This window comes from Rhinolophus ferrumequinum, chromosome 7, assembly GCF_004115265.2.
Source record: "Rhinolophus ferrumequinum isolate MPI-CBG mRhiFer1 chromosome 7, mRhiFer1_v1.p, whole genome shotgun sequence".
NCBI lineage: Eukaryota > Metazoa > Chordata > Mammalia > Chiroptera > Rhinolophidae > Rhinolophus > Rhinolophus ferrumequinum.
In genome coordinates this window covers 21,168,254-21,192,422 of record NC_046290.1, presented here as the reverse complement: position 1 = coordinate 21,192,422, position 24,169 = coordinate 21,168,254, and the positions used below count along the sequence as shown (strand labels likewise).

At 37.5% G+C, this 24,169-nt stretch overlaps 1 protein-coding gene across 3 annotated transcripts in view; it reads left to right on the top strand.

Annotated features, from left to right (window-relative positions):
* The window catches only part of GOLPH3 (golgi phosphoprotein 3), a 47,160-nt gene that overhangs the window by 8,745 nt on the left and 14,246 nt on the right, over window positions 1-24,169 (top strand). For 2 of the 3 annotated variants that reach the window (XM_033110731.1, XM_033110733.1), the window contains exon 2: window positions 20,111-20,242. The exons of the other annotated variant lie outside the window; for it this stretch is intronic. In XM_033110731.1, the coding sequence (XP_032966622.1) occupies window positions 20,111-20,242 (132 nt within the window). The remainder of the gene's footprint in view (window positions 1-20,110; window positions 20,243-24,169) is intronic. 3 annotated transcript variants of the gene reach the window in all.

Here is a 24,169-nt window from a genome sequence, read left to right as displayed (position 1 = left end):
ATTGAAATTTATACTGATTAAAATTAAATGCTTGACAAGTATTTCGTTTTTATTTCAATTTTATTATTTTACAATTTTATTATTTCATGACCCTCTTATACTTTATCCACTGAGCTTAGTGAACTTTCCATTCAAATGCAATGCATTTGTCCTGAACAAGCCAACTTTTTTGGTAATCCCTGGCCATCCTGGCTGGGAAATCTGGAAATCTGAACTACCACTTGACTTCTTTTCTTAGGCCAACTCCTGAGTCTACCTTGAATAATTCTTATAGATATTGCTAACTCTGCAGAGCTGTCAGAAGCCTCCAAACCTCCAACATTATAAATGATTCTAATGACAATACATGTAAAGGGGCTAGCATAGTTGGTGCAACGTAAGTATTGGGTTTCAAAATGTCTTCAGGCTGGCTCTAAGTCAGAAAGCTTTGAAAGCTTTGACCTCTTCCAACACCTCATCAACATTTCTTCCTACCTTTTGCTGTTCCCACCTCCTGTTTTTCATGCTCCCTGCCCTTCTTAGGAAGAGGGTGTCTGTCCCTCCTATAAGTTCAAGGCCAGAATCTTCTCTGAAGGTGGTTCGGCTGGGTCCCCTGGAAAAGGCATTGGCCCATAACCCTTTTTTTAAATTTATCTTTTGAAAAAATTTTCCTATTCCCTGTTTAAAAATTTTTTTTTTTAATTTATTTTTCACTTACAGTTGACATACAATGTTGTATTGGTGTCAGGTGTACAACATAGTGATTACACATTTGTATACTTTATGAAGTGATCTCCTTGATAAGTCTATTACCCACCTGGCACCATGCATAGTTATTACAATATTATTGATTATATTCACTATGCTGTACGTAACATCCCCGTGACTTTTTTGTTTGTTTGTCTCTTTTTATTCCTCGTGACTGTTTTTGTAACTGGCAATTTGCACATCTAGTCACTTCCCCTTTTTTACCCATTCTTTCCCTCCCCCTGCCATCTGGCAACCATCAAAGTCTTCTGTGTATTTGTTTTGTTTCTGTTTTGTTTATTTTGTTTTTTAGATTCCTCATAAGTGAAATAATACGGTATTTATCTTTTTCTGACTTATTTCACTTGGCATAATTAATACCCTCTAGGTCCATCCGTGTTATTGCAAATGGCAAGATTATATTTTTTTATGGCAAGGTTTTATTTTTTATTGCCGAGTAATATTCCATTGTATATATGTACCACATCTTTTTTATCCATTAGTCTATCAGTGGGCACTTAGGTTGCTTCCATATCTTAGCTATTGAAGATAATGCTGCAGAGAACATAGGGGTGCGTACGAGTATGAGTATGTCTTTTCCAATTAGTGTTCTGGATTCTTTGGATAAATACCCAGAAGTGGAATTACTGGGTCCTTTTTTCTCTCTTGTTATAGCCTTTGTTATAAAGTCTTTTTATCTGATACAAGTATTGCCACTTCTGCCTTTTTTTTTCATTTCGATTTGCATGAAATATCTTTTTCCATCCCTTTACTTTCAGTCTGTGTGTCTAGATTTGAAGGAGGTCTCTTGTAGGCAGCATATGTATGGATCTTGTATCTTGTTTTCTTACCCATTCAGCTACCCTCTGTCTTTTTATTGGAGCATTTATTCCATTTACATTTAAAGTAATTATTGATAGGGGGGTAATTATTGCCGTTCTATTATTCGTATTTTTTATCGTTTTTTCTTTTTCTTAAAGAAGTCCCTTTAACATTTCTTGTAGTGCTGTTTTAGTGGTGATGAACTCCTAGCTTTTTCTTGTCTGGGAACCTCCAGATTTCTTAGATCATATTTTGGCTGATGCTTTAGCCTGGTCCCTGGAAAAGTGGCCGCCTTTTCCCATTCTTATGCAATTCAGGGGAAATTTTTTTTTTTATCATCTTAATAGAGGTTAGGAGAAGAGAATTCATTTGAACAGAGGAGTTCCTCGTGTGGGCTATTGCCTAGATTTGAAGAAGAAAGGGAAAAATGATTCTGTTATCAGTGGTGGTAGAGTGGGTGGGAAAGCTGAGCGCTGTGGGGAATGGGATCAAGGAGACATACAGTTGGGGTTGTGACCAAAGAGGAACAATGGAAATGGTAGGAAACACTTTAGGGAGATGAGTTTTGAGCAGAATTTTGAATGATATGTAGTATGTGACTTGGAAGAAAACTAGCATTCTAGGCAGGATATATTATGATGGGATATATAGAAACATAACTAGATAGGAAAGTTATTATCCTTAAAAATGATATTATTTTACATAGCTAAAGAAGAAAATCTAAGTTCTTTAATAATGAGAACTAAGTTGCGAGGGGAATTGTGTGTGGAATAAGGAAAATGAAAAGTCATTAGTACCTTAGGACCTTTATACATAGTTGGAAATAATATTGGAGGCAGCTGTAGATTTTAACAATAGCAATAATAATGTGAAACTGGATTTTTAGAAAGACAGTTCTTTTAAGTGAAGAAAGGATAAATAGGTGGAAAAGCTGGAGGCAGAAAGGTTGGTTAGTAGGCTTGAGGATATTAGAATCTGTGAAATGTGGTGCCTGGGTCTTGGATAAAGAGGGAACAGAATTGACCAGAAAGACAGTTTTTAGAGAATTATAAGGATTTAATTACAGTTAAGCTTAGACAGAGAAGGTGATTGGTTTGAATCTAAAGAACCAGTAGGGAGTAATGCTGTGTTAATTATTTTCTTACACTAGTCTGTGCTCATTGTAGAGAAAGATTTAGAAAATGTAGATTACGGAAGAGAAAAATGAACCCATAATTCTTTTATTCCTTCAACACATTTATGGAGTATCTACTATATGCTAGGCACACTGTACTAGGGAAGACATATCTATAAGCAGATACGTATGTGTATAATTACTCACTGTGCTAATTACTAGGAAGGAAAATTAGAGGGTGCAGTGTGAGCATGGGTGTGGTAGGGGAGGGCACAGGGAAGGACTTTCCAAGGAAATGGTATTTCGGGTGAGACCCAAAGAATGAGGAGGAGCCACATCCAGTGAAGACAGACTAGTAGCTTCAAGGGCTCGGCTTGATTTGAGGAACTGAAAGATGGTTCAGGCAGGAGTGGTGCTGTGTGAAGGGAGGCCTGAGATGATTGACAGCGAGGGCCGGACACCCGGGGCCTTACAAGTCAGGTTAACACTTTTGTGTATTATACTAAGTGCAGTAGAGGAATCATTGAAGGGTTTTGGGGAGTGACATACCCAGTCTTCTTTAAAAAAAAAAAGTTCTGTGTGGAGAATGGACTGAAGAAGGCAAGAATTGGAAGTTGGGCAATAACATTTTAGTATTACATTCTTCCAGTCTTATTTTAAATGCGTTTGCTCATCTTCACTTCTTTATTGAAAACAAACAAAAAAAAATCTCATTCCAGTACTATTTCGTAACCGTTTTCTATTAATGATACAGTGACCTCCTTTCTGTGTTAGTAAATATGGATTTTCATGGTGTGTACTCATGGGAAAAACTTCAAATGGCACAATGCGGAATGAGGTCCTGTTACTTGTAGTGAGTTCATGATAGAACATGATTTGATGTACCACAAATAATAGGTGTGTATCTATGGTCAGGTTGTGGACCTTCATTTATTTTTCTATCCAATGATATGGAAATCACGTTATTACTTCAGGCCTTCATGTTTGTATTAGCAGATTCTCCTGTATAGGGTCTTCCTTTCTTTCCCAGGCAGCCCGTTCTTAGTCATCTTTTGATGCCCATCTGAAGCTCTGTTTGCCTTATTCTACCCCGTAGGCAATGTTATGGCTCTCACGTCCCTGTGCTTAGCATTGGGTACCTGGCACCTAGCGCTGTGCCTGTGTGCCATGTGCGTTAGTCCGCTGCAGCGGCCATAGCAAAATACATACAGAATTGGTTGGTTTGAACAATGGAACTTTATTTCTCACAGTTGTGGAGGCTGGAAGTCAGAGATCAGGGTCCCTGCATGTCAGGTTCTGTGAGCTTCCTCTCGCTGTGTCCTCCCTCACAGAGCAGAGACAGAATCTTCTAAGAGCATCGAGCCCTCGTGAGAGCCCTCCCCTCATGTCTTCATCTGAACCTCATTGTCTCATAAAGGCTCCCTCTCCAAATCCCATCACGTGGGGGTTCGGGCTTTAAAATACGAATTATGGAGGAATGCAATTCAGTTCATAGCAGCTTGTTTTGGGAATGAAGAATGAACGAATGCCATTTATTCATGTCAGTATTTTATTTATCACATTAAATTATAATTATTTTCTTTTTATTCTGTGCCTTGTATCTTAGTCATTTTTATCGCCTCTGCTTGACACTCAATAGATGTTTATTGAATTAAAACTATATTTTATTTCGAGAATTAAAAGAGTTTTTTACTTTATGAGACTTTCTGCCTCTGCCTCCCAAATAGGATTGGTTTTCTGTTAAAAATCATACAGAGGCCAACATCTGATAAACACATTGTGTTGTGATTTGGTAAAAAACTTACATGCTTTTGTTATTCTATATACTTTTGAAAATGTCCTCAACATAAGATACTGCCAACGTGACGCAGTGGTACCAGCGCTGGAGCGCGAGTCACAGCACCGTGGGGTGACGTACAGCTGCCGATTCTGGAGTGTGCAAGTGGTCATATTTCTTCTTTAAACTTCAGATTCTTCAAATGTAAAATGATAATATTGTACTGGGTTATTTTGAGACAAGATGATAATTTATATATGTGAAAACAGTATTGCAAACTGAAGTGTTAAATTGTGTTGGGTTTATTAAATAACACATTCATGCTTCCTAGAGAAGAATTAAGACTATGGGAGTATAGTTAGGTCTTGTTAGTAAGATGCTGTTAAATAAAGTTTGTAAAATTTCACTAGTTCCAAAAGTGCCTTTTGCCACAAATCCTTTAAAACTCATTTGCTTGAGAGGAAGTCAGTTTCTGCTCACATGTTGTTTTGTGCTCTGGGCAGTGAAGTGATCAGTGGGAGGTATGGAAAGAAAGAGGAGTAGTACTCCCTTTCATTTTCCTGGGGCTGAAAGGAAGTACAGATCACTCATTACCAAGGAGCTTCGGAAGGCAAGACACAGTAACAGAGCCAGGGCTTGAGAGACCAGTTCAAGCTCCAGCTTTGCCACTCAGGAACTGTGGCAGGTACCTTTCACTCCCTTGCTCCTGTTTCATAATATCTCGTGAAAAATGGAAGAATAATACGTGCTTTACAAGGTCTTCTAAGGATTAGACATGGTGTACATCAAATGCTTAGCCAAGTTTTGACATACAGTAGCTGCGCAGTGTATGGCGGACTGACTTGTGTACATTGGAGAAAAAGATTTGGGAGGATATATGCCAAATGTTAATAGTTTACCCTTAAAGGAGTGGGTGACAGATTGAAAAGGACGGGGTAGGGACTTGCCTTTCTTTATATACTTGTATTTGAAATTTTTTTAAACAAGTGAGAGTGACTGAGATGTCTTAAGAAGAGTGTGTAAATGAGATAAGAAAAGCCCACTGAGCACGAGGCTTAAGGAGTCGTTAGAAGAGTGAGCTGTAAAAGCCTGAGCAGGTGGGCCGGCCTGGTGGCTCAGGCGGTTGGAGCTCCATGCTCCTAACTCCGAAGCCTGCCGGTTCTCAACCACAAGGTTGCCGGGTTCAACTCCTCGAGTCCCGCAAGGGATGGTGGGCTGCGCCCCCTGCAACTAAGATTGAACACGGCACGTTGAGCTGAGCTGCCTCCCGGATGGCTCAGTTGGTTTGAGCGCATCCTCTCAACCACAAGGTTGCCGGTTTGATTCCTCGACTCCTGCAAGGGATGGTGGGCTGCGCCCCCTGCAACCCGCAACGGCAACTGGACCTGGGGCTGGGCTGCGCTCTCCACACCTAAGACTGAAAGGACAACAACTTGACTTGGAAAAAAGTCCTGGAAGTACACACTGTTCCCCAATAAAATGTTGTTCCCCTTCCCCAATAAAATCTTTAAAAAAGAAAAAGCCTGAGCAGGAGTTGGCTAGGAAAACTGGAGAGTGGGGTTAGGGAAGGCGGGGGAAGGGGAGGGGGAGGGAGTGTCAGCAGCCTCAGAAGTTCAGATGTGGGCAGTTACTCAGGAGAAGTCTTGTTGAGAACTGGATCAGATTGCATGGGCTGGGAAAGGAAAGGGAAGAGGGGGAGACCTATTTTTGACTATATTTTCAAGGAGTTTTGGGTGAATGGGAGGAAGGAGGTAGGGCAGGGTTGGTCTGTGTGGGTGTTTGTCTTGTGAGTGATGGGCAATGATGTTTGAATGTCACTAGGCAGGTACTAGTGCATGTGTGAGATATTTAAGCTATTTTAGGAGGGCAGGAGTTGTGAGCAAAGGTACTTCTTGAGGTGAAAGAGTAGGTAGAAGGATTAGCCTTAGGCAGCTTTCCTACTGTAACCAGACTAAAGAACGGGTATGGATGAAGTTGAATTTACTGGTTTGGTTCATTGTTAGAATGTGAGGCTGTTCTAACTGATACGTACTTCCTATGAAGTCATCTGCTGAAAATGAGACGTGTGCAGAGATTTGAGCAGAGTTTTGAAGTAACTGCTATGGAGAATGGTTAAGAGCTTTGACTAGGGAAGTACCGAAGGATTTGCCAGGTATCATTGAGGGCTTAGGTTAAGTTGTACTGAGATTGCAAGATTTTTTCCCCTACCAGAAGTTCAGAAGTACCGGTACAGAAGGGCAGAAAGTAGACAGTTGGCTGGATTCATCTGGCATTGGAGTTTTTTTTTTTTTTTGTATTTTTTTTAAATTAAAGTTTATTGGGGTGACAGTTGTTAGTAAAGTTACATAGATTTCAGGTGTACAATTCTGTATTACATCATCTATAAGTCCCATTGTGTGTTTACCTCCCAGAGTCCACCCCTCCCTCACCATATATTTGATTGGCATTGGAGTTTTGCTAGGTGAATGCAATGGAAGAAAAATAGAAAATGCTGTTAGAGAAAATGCTGTTAAGAAATTAGCAAGAGTGTAGTTAAAGTGCTGTACTCTGGGCTTATTTTCCATGTTTTTGAATTGGTAATGATAAAATAGTACTTCCCTCAGAAGGTTGTTGTGAAGGTTTAAATGAGGTACTACATGCTTACTACTTGAATAGTACTTGGCACGTGGTGAGTGTTCAGTAAATACCATGCTGGCTGGAGATGACAGTAAGAATGCAGGGGACTGATACGAAGAAAGGGAGGAGGCTTGGGATTGGAATCTCCACAATATTGAGGAAGAATTGTACGTAGGTTGAATTTATTGCTTGGATTGGGTTCTAACGGGGAGGTTCTAGGTTTAGGACTCCAAGTTCCCAGGGAATGGTGGTTCTTAGCCCAGAGTCAGTGATAGAATTCAGGGCAAAACACTTGGGTGGGAAAAAATAATTTATTTTTAATGACCTATAACTGAAAGTTAGCATCTGCTTCAATGACGAATGTAGGCAACAAGCCAAAGTAGTATTAGCAGTACTTGTGAGTTTGTCGCCGGTAGAAACCAGAGATATTTTCATATCACATTATAGTTATTGTACACACCTCACATCACTGTCTGCTCATCACTGCATTGGATTATGGTACTTATTACTTGCCACTAAAATTTGTTTACTGTGCTAATAAAGAAGCACAAATTATCACAAATTTGTTTGTAATAATTTTCAGTGATTTGATTTGTATTCTTAGGCATTTTATTTCATGCACTTAAAACTCAGGATAAATACTTAATTTTCTTTTAAATGCTAAGTTTTAGAATAAGGAGTTAGTATCTTAGTTACGTCCAGTGAGGTGTGGGCTTTTTTCTTTTGTAAAATTATGATGTTATTTTTTAAATATATATATTCATTGTGTTTCAATTACTTGTATTAATTATTCTTTTTGATGTTCAAATTGTCCAACCTTTGGCCTATGGGAATTCCTTCCTTTTGGCTTCAGTGTTTTTTTGATACACCTTTCTGATCAACACACACACATGTTCCGGATTCATCTTGTAGGTACCCATTTTACATATCCTGATTCGTATCCCGATTCACACCTGGAATCAGTCATTCCTTTAAGGAATCCTAGTTTCTGTTAGTAGGGAATGAACCACAGTCTGGGTACTAGGTGTATTCAGTGTTACTGGGTCACCATTGCTTCCAGGACTTGACAGTATACAGAGATAGAAACAAAAGTTTTGTGGGAGGGAAAAAATCAGTTTACGTATTTTCTATTCCAATTTAACATTATGAATTTTTTTTTCTCACTGTATTTTACAATTGTACCTTTTTCTCATATTGAAAATCTCGGTTCCTAAAATATTGGTTTACTACATGTTATTAAAATATTTTCAAAATAGTAACAATGTCATTATTACTACTAACTGACTATTGAGTCCAGCCTAAAATTTCTTTGCAGGGCTTTTACTAAGGTTGTTGAGAAAAATAGTACATTCTAAAATCAGTTAAAATAGTTCATTTTTTTGTGTGTGGTTGTATCTCTGAGTAATATGCAGTTAGGTTAGTTCATTTGTTTTCAGTTCTTTAAAAATGTTTTTTTCTGTTTTGAATATGTATAACTGTATACAAGTTAGAAGTCTCACTTCCATAGTTGTCTCTTCTTCCTTTCTTCCCTTATTGGTAATTAAAAAAACATTGTTATCTTCCCAGTGTTTCTTAGCCCCTCTCTTCCATATATAAAAAGTAGCCTATCATATATGCTCTTTGGCATCTGCCTTTTAACACGTGATAGCCTGAAGATTATTCCACATCGTTACATCGATATCTTTTATGGCTCCATAGTATTCCATTGTGTGTGCGTGGTGTGTGTGTGTGTGTGTATATATATGTATACTTATCCATCCCCTTATTTGATGGGTTTATGGATTGTTTCCAAGCTTTTGCTACTTCATATAATATCATATTTAATAACCATATACATGTTGTTTTATTTATGGGGATGTTCTTTCAGAGTAGGTTCCTAGAATTAGAATTGTCAAGTTAAAGGGTACATGTTACTTTACTAGTAGGTGGTGTCATTTTGCATTCCTGTCACAGTATATGAGATGAGACTGCCTATTGCTGTCATCGTGCCAACAGAATATGCTGTCCGATTTTTGAATTTTTGCCAGTCTTGATAGGTAAGCACTGTCTCATGTAGTTTTTTAAAATTTTGGTGAAATGTATAGTTTAGTGGCAATAAAGACATAGTTGTGCAGCCATCATCCTCCAGAACTACTATATCGTCCCATGCTGGAACTACCCGTTAGACAACAACTCATTTCCCCTTCCACCTGCCCTGGTGGTTCGACTATTGTAGGTACTTCGTAAGTGAAATCGTACAGTGTTTCCCAGTTTTCTTACTGGCTTATTTCATTTAGCATAATGTCTTCCAGGTTCATCCTTGATTTCGCATGTGTCAGAATTTCCTTTCTTTTTAAAGATGAATAATGTTCCATTGTATGTATATACCAATTTTGTTTATCCATATGTGGACGGATACTTGTTTTGCCTATTTTTGAATTGGGCTGTTTGAGTTCTTAAATAATTTAAACTCTTAAATAATCTAAATTCATTTTATTATGAATGATGGAAGTGTTTTTTCATATGTTTCAATCATTTTTATTTTTGTGAATTTTTCCGTTCATAACTTTTGCCTTTAAAAATTTGAATATTGATCTTATTTTCTTTTAATTTTTAGGAACTAATTGTGTATCAGAGATATTAGACCTTTATCTGTGGTACGATATTTTCCTACATTTTCGGTTTTTTTTTTTGACTTTCCTTATGTTTTTGCCATGTAAACTTTTAAAAAACGTGTGTGGTATAATTTATCAGTCTGTTGCTTCCAGATTTTCAGTAATAGCTGTGAAGTTTTTTTTCCTTCCCAGGTTATGAAGGTATTCACCCCTATTTTCTTCTAATGCTTACTGTTTCATTTTCCATTTCAGTCTCTGAATCATTTGAAGTTTATTTTGATGTATAATATGAAGTATGAATCCAATTTTTTTCTAAATGGCTTTCCAGTTGTCCCAGTACTACTGCTGATTAAAATGTCATCTTTCCATCTTACACGGATTTGAGATAACACCTTTATCATGTTTATCAGATTTCAATATGTTCTTGGGTCTATTTCTGGATTTTCTTCTTTTGGTCTGTTTCTTCATGTGCCAGAATCACATCATTTAATTTGTAGAAGCTTTTAAATCTATATTAGTATCTAGAAGGACAGTTTCCATTTCTGTTCACCATATATTGCTCCCTTCTCCTCCAAGTTTTCTTGGTTATTTTTAACTTTTTTTTAGGAATTTTATTTTTTACTTGTATAGCTCTGGAGGGGGGGAAACCTTTTGCTATTTTTATTGGGATCATACTAAATTTATAAGTTAACTTAGGGAAAACTGATAACTTTATAATGTTGAGTCTTTGTATCCTAGAATTGTTATTGAACAGAAAGAGTTCATCCATCCTGCACTAGCAGAGCCAAACCCTAAACACCAAGAATTGCAGTGGAGAAATATTGGCTATTTTGTTACGAATGGTGCCATCCAGGAGAACAGGAAGCTAATGCTCAAAAGCCTGAACTCCCCGATGCTGTATATAGGTTATAGATTCTATGGGGTAAAATCACAAGACACCAAGGGTTTGGGGTTTAAGGTTGTGCTGGGAGCTGATTGGTCGGAGGTGAGGTAAGGGTAATGAATCATTTCTTCAGGTCTTAAGGACAGCTCTTGAGGTCTTTTCCAGTGTCCCTTTGTCTGGTCTCTGTCTGGTCTCCCTCTGTCTGGTCTCATGGGAAAGCAGCCAGAGGGTCGTTCCACATTAGGGCTCAGGAGCTGAAATATAACTTAGGGCAAGATGTTACCTTCAGTCTGGGAGAGGTAAGGACTGTGTGACCATTAGTCAGGTTCCGCCTACTGTCTTCTCTTGCTTTGGGGGTTGCTGATTATCCCAGGGAAGGGCTAGGTCTCTGAGGGGCATATATACTATGTACCGTATTTCCCCGAAAATAAGACCTAGCCGGACAATCAGCTCTAATGCATCTTTTGGAGCAAAAATTAGTACAAGACCCGGTCTTATTTTACTACAGTGTAAGACTGGGTATAATATAATACAATACAATACAATACAATACAATACAATACAATATATCTTATATAAGACCAGGTCTTTATAATATAATGTAATATATATAATATAATACCGAGTCATTAATTTTTGCTTCAAAAGACGCATTAGAGCTGATTGTCCAGCTAGGTCTTAATTTCGGGGAAACGGTATATAGAAAGGGATACGATTTCTAGAGCTAGGATTTAAAACTAAATTTAATCAAAATTATAAAGACCCTTGGTTTTAGAATGAGGTATTTTCCATTGTCCAAGTCTATCTGTCAGTCTTTCAAGAGAGTTTTAGTTTTTTTATTTCTATCTATTGTTTGTATATGACAGCTATTGGTGTCTGTTAATTTTATAATCCTGGTACTTTTCTAAATTTAATGTTTATAGTAATTTTCCCATTCTCTTGGGTTTTTCTAGGTATCCAATTATATCACTTGCAAATGTGGATAGTTTTCCAGTTCTTATTCCTTTATTTGCTTTTTTTCTCTCACCTTTTAAATGTCTTTACCTGAAGTTACCTCTATTCCTTTGCCAAGAACTTTTCCACTCTTAATTCTTTTGAAATAATTAAAAATTCATGTAAGATTTCAGAAGTGACTTCACACAAGGAGTGTTACTTCTTTTTGGTAACAGCTTTATTGAAATATAATTTCCATACCATACAATTCATCCATTCAAAGTGTACACTTCAAGGTTTTTAGTATGTTCACCAAGTTCTGTAACCATCACCACAGTCAGTTTTAGAACATTTGCATCGCTCCCCAAAGAAACTCCAGACCCTTTAGCTCTCACCTTCCTTTCTCCTGGAAGGCTCACCCGGAGGAGGATTCTGTTTCTTACAGGTTGTTGGACTGAGAGCCTCAGTTCCTTGCCTGATGTCTCTGCATAGGACGGCTTGAAACCTGGCAGATGGCAGAGCAAGGTGGGTGGGAGGAGGCCCAAGATGGAAGCCACAGACTATTTGTAACCTAATCTCTGAAGTGATATACCATCATATTTGCTGTATCTGTTAGGAGCAAGACCCCAAGTCTAGCTTATGTTCAAAAGCAGGGAATTACATGGGGGCATGAATACCAGGAGGTAGGGATCGTTGGGGGCCATTTTAGAAGTTGCTTCTATACAAGAGTAGGATAACTTCTTTTTTTGAAATCCGTTTTATTTTTTGGCTTTTTAATCCATATTCTTTTTGATGACAAGCTATTTTCTTTTAGGTCTAATTAGTTACCTCAGCATACTGGAATGTGGAGTTTTTAGGAAATAGTGGTGATCTCTAGATTTTTTTAAAGTCTAGAAAGTATCAACCAGAGAGTCTTTAATTTGGATTTTCAAAATCTAAATTAGTACATGCTTTCCATGGCTCTGTAACTATTAACAGTGTGGCATAGCTTTTCCAAATTTTTTTACCACTTTGACATTAAAGAAGATCCCAATGTCAAGTGCAAACTTGAACTTTTTCTTGTCTGCTTCTAGATTCTAGGAGTGCCAAACACCAGTTTTCAAGTACCCGTTGTAAGTGCTGATTGATCTTGAGATTTTTAACTTTATCCTAGACAATTCTTTATATGTTATTAAACAGTTTTTAAATACCCTTGATGATTGACTCGCAAATACTTTTTTTGAAATTAAAATAGATCATCTATCCTGTTTTGCCCTAAGTCACATACTTACCCCCTTAGGGAATTCTTAATTGATTAGAATCACTTGTAGAGTGCTTGGAGTCTCTCATTGTGTAGATGAGAAAATGGAGACTCCGAGAGGATATTAAATGACCTGCTTAAAATCCCCTAACAAGTTTTTCTTGTGGGGGGGCCAGTATTCAGGTCTCTTAACATCTGGTCCAGCCTGACTTCTTACATCTCAGTGACACTCTGTGTGAAGATTTCTATTACCCAATTCAATTTCTTGCTATAGGTTTATTCTGATTTTCTATTTCTTCTTGAGTCGGTTTTGGTAATTTGTCTTTCACAGGAATGTGAACATTTTGTCTAAGTTGTCTAATTTATTAGGATAAAGTTTCTAGTATACCATTCTAATCCTTTAAATTTCTGTACAGTTGCAAGTGATGTTCCTATGTTTATTTTTAATTTGGTAATTTGTGTATCTCTGCTTTCTCCACCGTTCTCCCACCCCTCTACTCTCCTGTTTTAACCTTTTTAAACAATTTTTGGCTTCATTTTTTTTCTCTCTTTTTCTGTTCTGCATTTCATTGGTTTCCATGCCAATCTTCATTATTTCTTTCCCTTTGATTGCTTTGGGTTTAGTTTATTCTTTTTCTAGTTTCATAAGGTGGAAGATTAAATTGTAGATTTGAGATCTTCTTTTGTAACATAGGTATTTAATAAAGCCACAGATTTCTTTGCAAACACTGCTTTAGTTGCATCCTCTAGATTTTGGTATTTTGTGTTATTTTCATTCAGTTAAAAATATTTCCTCACTTTCCGTGTGATTTCTTTGACCCATGGATTACTTAGAGGTGGTAGATTAATTCCCAAAGGAGATTTCCCAGATTTTATTTTGTTGATTTCTAATTTAATTTCCTTGGAGTAAAATACACTTTATATGATTTCATGTCGTGTCATGCAGGGACTCAACTCCCACACAAGAACACAGGATATGGTGAGGCAAAAAAGGAACCCCGATGGAGCCATAGATAGGGGTGTCATACCACGATAGTCTCGCTGGCGGCTGGGTTAGAGATACAGGAAGCAGGAGCCACACGATCCGCAATCTGCCATCCGCTTCTCTGCCAACCAAGCAACTCAACCCACCCCCTAGCGTAGCCACGGCAGTTATATTAGTGGCTAATGGCTAACTAGTAATAGCTGACGGCCACCAACCATCTGATTACAGCTGACGGCCATCTAATAACCGAGCCAGCACCTTTCCACGTGAGGCCGAGAACCTGGAAACTGCTCTCTGGGACCCTGTCCCCACAATTCCTTTTAAATTCATTGTCTTATGGGCTAGCATATGGTCTGTCTTGGAAAATATTCTAAGTGTGCTAAGTGTAGTTTGCTGCTGTTGGTTTGAGAGTTCTATAAATGTCATTAAGGTCAACTTGGTTCATAGTGTTGTTTAGTTCTGCGTCTTTGTTTTCTGTCTAGTTCTTGTAGTTTGTGTAATTTTAAGCTACTATTGTATTTCTTCTTTGTGTTGTCAGTTTTGCTTTATGGATTTTGTTGTTAGGTATGTATGTTTATTTATAATTGTTATGTTTTCCTGATGATTAGCTTCCTTTTTTTAAAAAATTAAAGTTTATTGGGGTGACAATCGTTAGTAAAGTTACATAGATTTCAGGTGTACCATTCTGTAATACATCATCTATAAATCCCATTGTGTGTTCACCACCCAGAGTCAATTCTCCTTCCATCACCATATATTTGATCCCCTTTACCCTCATCTACCATGATTAGCTTCTTTATCATTATCAAATGTCCCTCTTTGTTCCTCTTAATTTTTTTTTTTTTTACTCTCAAGTCTCTCTTGTTTCTTAATATATCTCTTCCAGCATTCTTTTGATTATTGTTTGCACGGCATACAGGCATACCTTGTTTTATTGCACTTCACTTTATTGCACTTCACAGATGTTGTGCTTTTTACAAATTAAAGGCAAGACCCTCAGCCTGCAAAAAGATTACAGCTTGCTTTATTGTGATACTTGCTTTATTGCGGTGGTCTGGAACTGAACCTGCAGTATCTCTGAGGTATGCCTGTATATTTTTTCCATTCTTTTATGTCCATTTATGCCTTTGAATCCAAACTATCTCTGTAGAGAGCATATGGTTAGATTTTTTAATCTACCTTGCGATCTTTATTTTTGATTGGAATATTCAGTCTATTCACATTTAATGTAATTATTGGTAGAGTTGGCTTTACACCAGTCACTGTGCTTTTTGTTTTCTATGTCATTTGTCCTTTTTGTTCCTCTGTTCCTCCTTTATTTCTTTTGTGTTAAATAGAAAATTACAATTATACCATTTAAATTTCCTCCCTCCTTTTTTCCCTCCCTTCCTATATCCGTTTGAACTTTTTTCTCAGTAGTTGCTCTAGGGATTACAGTATGCATCTTTATCATGCTCTTTAAATTGATACTCATTTAATTTGAGCAAAATACAGGAGCTTTGCTCCAGTCTAGCGTCATTTACTCCCCCTTCTTTTGTGCATTTTTGGCAGAACTATAGCAACTGTATATATTATAACCCCAATAGTGCTGTTTTATACGTATTGTTATATGTAATCTTTTGCTTTTAAATCTGTTTTTAAAAGCAAAAAGAGAAAATATAGTCTTTTAAAATTTATTTGCCATTGTATCGACCTTTTTTCATATGGGTTCTGAAGTTATTACTTTCAGCCAGCAGGACTTCCTTTAGTATTTCTTGTAAGGCAGACCTACCTGCTAGCAACAAATTCAGTCTTTGTTTATCTGGGCCTGTCTTTGTTTCACTTTCATTTTTGAGGTATAATTTTGCTGGGTATTATTCTTGGTTGATAGTTTTTTTCTTTCAGTGATTTGACTGTGTTATCCTAATGCCTTCTGGTCTCCAGTGTTACAAGTGAGAAATTATCTGTTACTTGTATTGATCCCTTAAGTTGTTTTTTCTTGCTCCTTTCTACATACTCTCTGTCTGTTGCCAGCAGTTTGACTGTGATGTGCTGGGGTGTCTCTGTGTTTATCCAGCATGGAGTTTGTTGAGTGTCTGGAGTTTAGATGAATGTTTTTCACCAAATCTGGGAAATTTTCAGCTGTTATTTTTTTCTCTTTTCTCCTCTCTTTTTAACACACCTGTTATTTCTATTCTGGGAGGTTTGAAGACTTTCGTCTCTGAGGCTTTCCTCATGTTTTTTCATTCTTTTTTCTTTCTATTCAAACAAGTTCAGCCATATTAAGGTCTTAATAACATCCTCTGTTCTTGCATGTTCCCCCTTGTTTTAGACCCAGGAATCTAATGAAATCATGTTTCTCTGGATTCTGTGAGGGTAGCATATGACTCAGCTCTACTTGGGATATCTCTGCCACTGCCATCTTTGTATTTAAGGTAGTGATTTCTGGTCACAATCTTGAACTTGTAGGGACCCAAAATAGTTTTTCTTGTGGTCTTCTAACGTCCAACAGGACCCCGTTGTTTTCTTCTGCAGTGAGTGGGAGACATCTTCAAGGTCCTGGGGTAAAGGTATTCCTAGTACAGCTGCTGTTTCTTCATTATAGCGGCTGATTGGCCAGTGGTTCTCCCTCGGTATGACCTTGAACTTGGAGCATTAGTGCCCTGTCCTTGGACTGAGGGCAAGAAAGATACTTCCTCCATCACACAGCAAAGACTGGTATCACTGAGCATACAGTCATAATCATCATCATTGCTACTGCTTTACCTTCTCACAATATGGTTGCAAATGTAGCTAGTTGTGCCTTTTGAACCATGTCATAAACAGCTTGATGTTGCTGGTCTTCCTCACATGTTTTAACTGTCATTTTTAATGTGGCTGGCTTGCTCTGCCTGACAGATGGGCTTTAAGATGTTTCCTGGGGTGCAAACACACTCATTCCCTGAATATATTAACCAGCGTAATGTCAATGAAAAACATCCAGCCTAAGAGAAAGCTTACAAGAGTTTATTTGAGCCAAACTGACGATAGTTGCCCAGAAGTAAAGTCTCAGTGGATTGAGAAAATGCTTGTGAAATGGCTGTTTGCAGCTTATTTTATACATACCGTGTTTCCCCGAAAATAAGACTTAGCCGGACAATCAGCTCTAAAGCGTATTTTGGAGCAAAAATTAATATAAGACACCCAGTCTTATTTTACTGTAATATAGGACCGGGTCTTATATAATATATAATATAATATAAAATAATGTAAAATACTGGGTCTTACATTAATTTTTGCTCCAATTTTTGACACATTAGAGCTGATTGTCTGGCTAGGTCTTATTTTTGGGGAAACAGTAGAATCAAAGGAGGAGGGTTACATGAAATCCACTGGTGATAGATTAAGGGGGAGAAAGCAAAGCAGGGAAATCTCTGGGATTGGATAAAAGTAAATTGAAGAGACAGGTACTTCTTCAACATAGAGATGTTAATCAAGGGACAAGAATAATAATGAGGGATTCTGTACAGTCCTGCTCTGGTCCTGAAAAAGGGATTACTGACATTCCAAGGATGTCATTTTAGGTGCAAAAAGACAATAGACAGGCCCACTTACAGGCACAGATTAACTTTATGAACGAAGCTTTTGACTATAGATGTGACTTCCCGCCATGGTCCACTTAGTTAGGAAATTTTTTTAATGCTCACACCATCTTATGTGGTTATTTTCAGTCTCCTGAGCTTGTCTGATTTAATATGTGGCCCCTTTTCCGTCCACACTACCTAGACTGCAGGGTCTTGCAATTGTTTCAGGGAGTAGTGGTTTGTCTGAGGATAGAATCCTCTGGGCAATGTGGTGGTTGTTGACCAGCCCTTGTAAAATCTTTTCCACTGAGAAGTCAGGTGGATTCGTAGCATGCCTGGATCTGAATATTCAATCCCCCAATCTTATACCAAGTTTTAAGTACTCCTGGTAACCCACAGGTGGAACTCTAGTTCATCCCTCTATTGCTATGCACCTGTGAGGCCTGTGCCACGTCTCCTCTCTTCCATGGGGTTAGGTTAGCTCAATAGACATCATATCATATTTCCTTTAATCTGAGGTACCACCTGTTTTAAAATGCATTCTAGTTTTAGAGATACTAAACTTTCCCCCCAGTTTTATTGAGAAATAATTGACATACATTACTGTATAAGTTTAAGGTGTACAGTGATGGCTTAGTTTACGTATATTGTGAAATGATTACTTCAGTAGGTTCATCTAACACCCATCATCTCATACAGAGATGCTAAACTTTTGAATACATGTTTTGGAATTGATGAAATGTAGTTTTACGGTTAGCACTAGAGATTTAAAGATTAAAGGGCTCCTAAGCACTTGGCAAGGCCAAAGCTGCAGCGTCTGACTCTCAGTGCTTCTCCTGCCCACTGGTGGTCTGTCTCACATGGGTTGTGGCATGGATTCACTGCAGAGTCTTGCTGGCCTCGGTCATGACCAAGTTCACTTGACTCTTTCCTAATCTGCTGCTTTCCCTCTAATATACTTAATTCTCAAAGTGGCATTGCCATCTGATCTAGTTATACCATTAACTTTTTTTAAATTTAGCCCTTCCCTTTTTAGTACCCCTTCTTTTTTCCCCCCAACTTGGTTAATTCCTGATCATACTTTTATGATGTGGGTTTTAGCAGGTGTTCATCAACATGCTGGACTATTCTGTTGCTTGGTGTGGCTTTGATGGCTTCATTTATCTTTGGAATGTTGCTACAGAGTCTCACCCAGAAACTTTGGTATAGAACTGTCCTTGCCCCCTTGTCTGCTTTCCCACATGCATTCAATTTGGTTTAAGTTTGTGTCTTTTAGTGGTAATGCCCAAACGTCATTTGCTAATGTAGATCTTTAAAGTCTGTTATTAAAGACTGTTGCTAACAACTTTGGGTGTACCGTTACTCTGGGAGCAGCTGAGGCTGGGACATACTTCGTCTTCTGTTAGCCAAAGAGAGCTTCTAAGAACTGTTCACGTGGAATTTCCAGACTGCAGAGATAGGGCATGGTCTTGCCCACATCCATTACTGCTTCATGAGATGTACTTTATTGTTTACAGCTTGTGGAGGCTCACCTAGGAATTCCATCTATATGTCCAGGCCAGTTGAGGCCGGATGTCTGTAACTTTGATTTCAAGTGGAATCCGTTGCCAGGCTTCCTAGGGCTTTATTTGGCATAGATACACAAGCAGTAGATTTTAACTAACCTCTGTAAATTATTGGTCTTATTAACTGCTAAACCTCTGACGATCTTAATTTAATCACTCCTAACACTTAATTTTAAAAGGGTTCCCTCAAATTCAGTCAGTGTCTGCTTCCCCTGCTTCACATTTAAATTGGCCTTTTTAAACTGATATTTTTGTTTATCCCTTTGTGGCTCCCTTAATCTAAATTCTCCTTTTTCCAAAGCCTTCTTTCTCAGGAGTGGTAGCTTCATTAGCTAATTCAAGTCCTTGTATCAATACTGAAGTCCGTCATTTTCTGAGATACAGGCTGCACAGTAAACTGGCAAAGTACCAAGACTGACCTTTAGAAAGTACCTGAACCAGGGGTCTCGGCCTCTAATCCTCAGCCCTCCATTCTTCAGAAAATTGAGTGTCTTGCCCTCCCTCTTACAAGATTACATGTTACTCTGGTCTGAGGCTTAACCAGAACCAGTTACAGCGTCTGCTTTCTTCTCTGAGTTGGGTACTTTCAATTGATTAGCTGGCAACCCTGCTGACAAAGTCCATGGCTTCATAATTGGGACAGCCCGTTTATTTGCTCCCAAAGAGTGCCCTGACTTCTTCTGGTGAGCCCGGTTGACTTGAGTATCCCCAGATCCCGAGAAGCCTGTCAAACTCTTTCTGTCTGGCTGTTCTACCTTGAATGTTGCCCTTAAATTTCTCTTTAGGGGCCCATCTGATCGCTTTACTGTTACTTATTCAGAACATTAGGCATGGGCCCATACGTACATTTTCTAGTATAGCTTTCCAAAATTAACCTCGTATTTTTATGAATGATATTCTAATTCTCTATGAGACCACATGGCCTAGATTGTCTTTCCTGAGCTGCTTCATTTGCTCACGAATACTAATAATAAACCACTATAATCTGGGGTGAACTGTGTGGGTGAACCCCTAGTCCTTGCAATCTGAAGGAGCCTAATAAACACTTAATGAAACATGAAAGATAATTATATTGTCAAACTTCTGACTTCCAGAGTAATTTGTTGTTTATCTGCGTGTAAGGATAAGGGGTGAAAAGACAGTAAGCCCCTGAAAATTGTAGATTAATAATGTGTAATATTTGTATTTTTTCAGCATTGTATTTAAAATTATAATTATGAAAAGACATGAAAGGTAAAAGCACCAAATGGCTAAAAATATTTCCATTTTTGACTGAATTCAAAATAGCTATTTTGTTTTCTTTTTTTAAATAGGGTTACACATCATTTTGGAATGACTGTATATCATCTGGATTACGTGGCTGTATGTTAATTGAATTAGCATTAAGAGGAAGGTTACAACTAGAGGCTTGTGGAATGAGACGTAAAAGTCTATTAACAAGAAAGGTAAGAGGAGCGCTAAATAACATCTTTTTAAAGAGTTTGTGCTGCCGCCTAAAAATGAAGAATGTTCCTACTAATAGCTTTCCAAAATTAAAAGAAGTTGGTTTTAAAGTTTTTGTTTTTCAGTCATGTTTCCATAGCTTTTTCCTCATTCTTGGTTTCCTGGTTCTTTGTACAGGATGAGTAATGTAATTCATTTTAGGATCAACTGGCCATTGCATCTCACATACTCACAAAGATTCCAAACTTGATTTGCTACTTCTGAAAGTCATAATTTGGAAAGACTTGACATAACTTTCTTTTAAAACTCAAAAATGTTATTGTGCCAATTAACTATCCATCGGCTATCGGTCTTTTTAGCACAATATGAATACTTCAGATCTCTGCATTCTCTGCTATGAAGGCCTATGTAAATAGAAGTATTGGCTAGTATTTAGAATTTTTGATTTCAACCTCAGTCTCAAACATTCAAGGCTGTTTCTCTTCTAGTCTTGTAATTGTGTTTCTTGCGGGCAATTGTTTCAAAACTGTTTTTGCCTTAATACAGTGTCCTAATGAAATCCAAAAAGTTTTAGGTCAGAGCTCAGAGCTGAGTGTTATTTGATTGATATCTTCTAGGCAGTAACAGTCCTATAGGAAAGACAGCCATGAGTGATTCTTGAATGTTATGTGCAAAGTACACACGGTATAGCAGAAAGTATTTCTCATGGGATTTTAAATTAAATCTAGTCATTTAAAGTAAAATCAAATGAGCTGATGTAGCATTAGTTTTAAAATTACTGTTTTTTCGGGGGTGGCCGGTTAGCTCTGTTGGTTAGAGCATGGTGCTAATAACACCAAGGTTGCTGGTTCGAACCCCACATGGGCCACTGTGAGCTGCGCCCTCCTTAAAAAAAATTTAAAAATTACTGTTTTAGATAACTATATCATAAAGCAGAATATAATTTTTTTATATCATTTTACTGTGCAACCGTAGAATTACAGAGGAAAAAACCTTAAGATTCTGCTGTTATAGTTATCAATGAAATATACACATAGGCTGCTCCTAATTAAAGTGATTGTGAGTAATTTTGCATTAATGTTATGGAGCTCAGACCTAAAGTGAAATGATACTGATCTGGTTCTTTGTGCTGATGTTGATACGTTCTTTTCTGGGAACAAGAACAAGTTTTGTATTGATTATCAACAAGTTATTTGCTCTTCCATTCATTTACTGATTTATTATATTTATTTAGTACTTAAGTCTACCATGCATTGTGCTCGACCCTAGGGATACAGTGGTGACCAAGAGACATGTGCCCTCCCTGCGTGGGCTATTGTTTCAGTCCTCTCGTTTGTGTGATCCAAAGTAAATAGTTGATATGTCTTTGGAAAAAATATTCCAATATGATTTAATTCACTCACTTAAAAATAATTACTGATTTTATTAAGATAATACATATATAATAATTATACAATCAAATTGTGCTAAAAAGCTTGTAACAACAAAAAGAGCAATCTTCTACCCACCCTCTTCACTCCCTAGTCCTACTTCTGGGAGGCAACCATTCTTAGTCCTTATATTAGTGTCCTAGTGAATTACTACAAACTTGGGGGTTTAAAAAAGCAGATATTTATCTTATCACAGTTCGGGAGGCCAGAATATGTTGTGCTTTCACTGAATTCTCTTCCTTGCCTCTTCTAGGTTCTTTTGGCTCCAGGCTTTCCATGGCTTCTGGCCACTTCTCTCTCCACTCTGTTTTCACATCACTTTATCCTCTGCGTGTCTCTTGTGTATCTCTCATTAGGACACTTTCATTGCATTTAGGGCCCATCTGGATAATTCACAGTGATCTCTAATTTAACTTCATTTCATCTACAAAGATTCAATGAGGATTAAGTTTGGGGTTAGGATATGAACACCTTTTGGGGGCCACCGTTCAACTTGCTACAGTTTCCTTAGTTATTTCTTTTGGTATTTACCTTCATCTTTCAAAATAAACTTGCTGTCTCTTGATAAATGAATTTGAGATACTGTTTACTTTTTATTAAAATAGGTGAATATTTGGCTGTCTCACATACCACTTACCTCTACCATCTTCCTCATAGTTATGTCATAATTTTTGGCAAAACAGTAATGATTGTTTTATATTATTACAACTATATTGTTTTTTACAAAGTTAAATTACATCCTATGATACTTTATAGGTTTTTGTTTTTTCTAGAGTTAATAATTCTTTTTAAAGTTTTCTGTGTAGCTGTCTTTTTCTTGCATGCTTGATCAGAGAAAAATTAGCAGTATTAATTTTCAAATGTTCAAATAGATTATATAACTCCATTAAAATTTGCCTTGTGCTCCATTCTGGACTGGTTATGTTTTGAATCTACTGAGACTTCCTGTCACATTTTTACTGCTTTCAGCACCTTGTATTCGGGATTTAATATTTTCTCCCACCCTTGGTGGAAGGAAGCTGTTTTGAGACTTTGCATGCCAGAAAACGCTACCTCATTTTTATTTGACAGTTTGATTGGGAATGGAATATCACATTTAAATTATTTTTCCACAGAATTTTGAATGTATTTCCCCATTGTCCTCTAATATACAGAGTTGCTGTTAAAATCTGGTGCTCTGCTGATTTTCATTCTTCGTATATCTGTTTTTCCCTCTCCGGAAGCAGTTGGAATCTTCTCATATCTCTGGTGTTCTGAAATTGTATGATATACCTTGATATGGGTCTTTTAAAATTCATTATGCACACAGGCTCTTGCAATTTGGAAATGTGTTTCTTTTGGAAAGTTTGGGTTTTGGAAAGTTTATAGTTCTTGTATCTTCTGCCCTCCATTTTCTAGAACTCTTAAGTTGGTTGTGGACCTTTTGGCTACTTTTTTTCTCTCCTGATTTTTATTTCCCACCTATATTGAGATATAATTAACACTCTGTAGGCCTCGTACCTTTTAACCCTCTGTTGAATTTTTTATTATGGCTCTCATGTGTTTTTACTTCCAGGAGTCCTTTTTTGTTTATTATTGTGGCTTCTTGTTCTTGTTTTATGGATGTAATATGTTCTTTTAAATCTCTGAGGATATTACGGCTCTTTTGAAAGTTTCCTTTACGTTATCTGTGTTTCATCAGAGCTTATTTTCTCTCTCGGTCTCTTTGCTGTTGAAGGTTTTCCTTCATATGTCTTAACATCCTTGGTTATGGTGTTCATATTTAAGGATGAGACTCTCCCCTCCAAAGGAAAAAAATAACTAAGTAGAAATTACGTGTGTGCAGAGGATATTTGCTGGTGGGCTACAGTTTACAGAATTTTGTTAAGGAGTTTAGAACTTACTCTGTGAGTCTTTGAAGAATTTTAATCAGATATGCCATTTAATCAGTGGAATGCCATGATAAGCTTTGGCTTTTATAAAGATCAGTGAAGAGAATGGATTGAAAAAGGCTAAAACTAGCCAGGAAATTTAAATTAATCCAAGAAAGTTAACCAGATTAGGTAGAATAATTGCAGAGGTGATGGAGAAAAGTGATCCCTCTGAGAGATTTAGGGCACAGAATTTTATAAGAAAAAGGATCCACCTATAACCAGGTTATTGTGGCCCTGATACAAGACTTCTCTCAAAGTGGGGGTGGGCATAAGGCGGCAGGCCTTGAGACCAGATTGCTGTAGGTTTAAGGAGCAAGTGGGGTTAGTGGTGTGGCATGACCACAGTTTAGACAGACATCTTTTCCTCCTAAGGCTCTCCTTTTTTCTCATTCTCTCTGACCCCCGCTACTAAAAGCATGGTCTAGAATAGCACTGTCCAGAGAACTTTCTGTGATGATGAAAATGTTCTGTATCTGCACTGTTGAATAAGATACCCACTAGCCACATGTATCTATGAGCCAGACACTTGAAATGTGGCTAGTGCAAATTGAGACGTGCTGTAAATAAAAACACACTGGATTTTTAA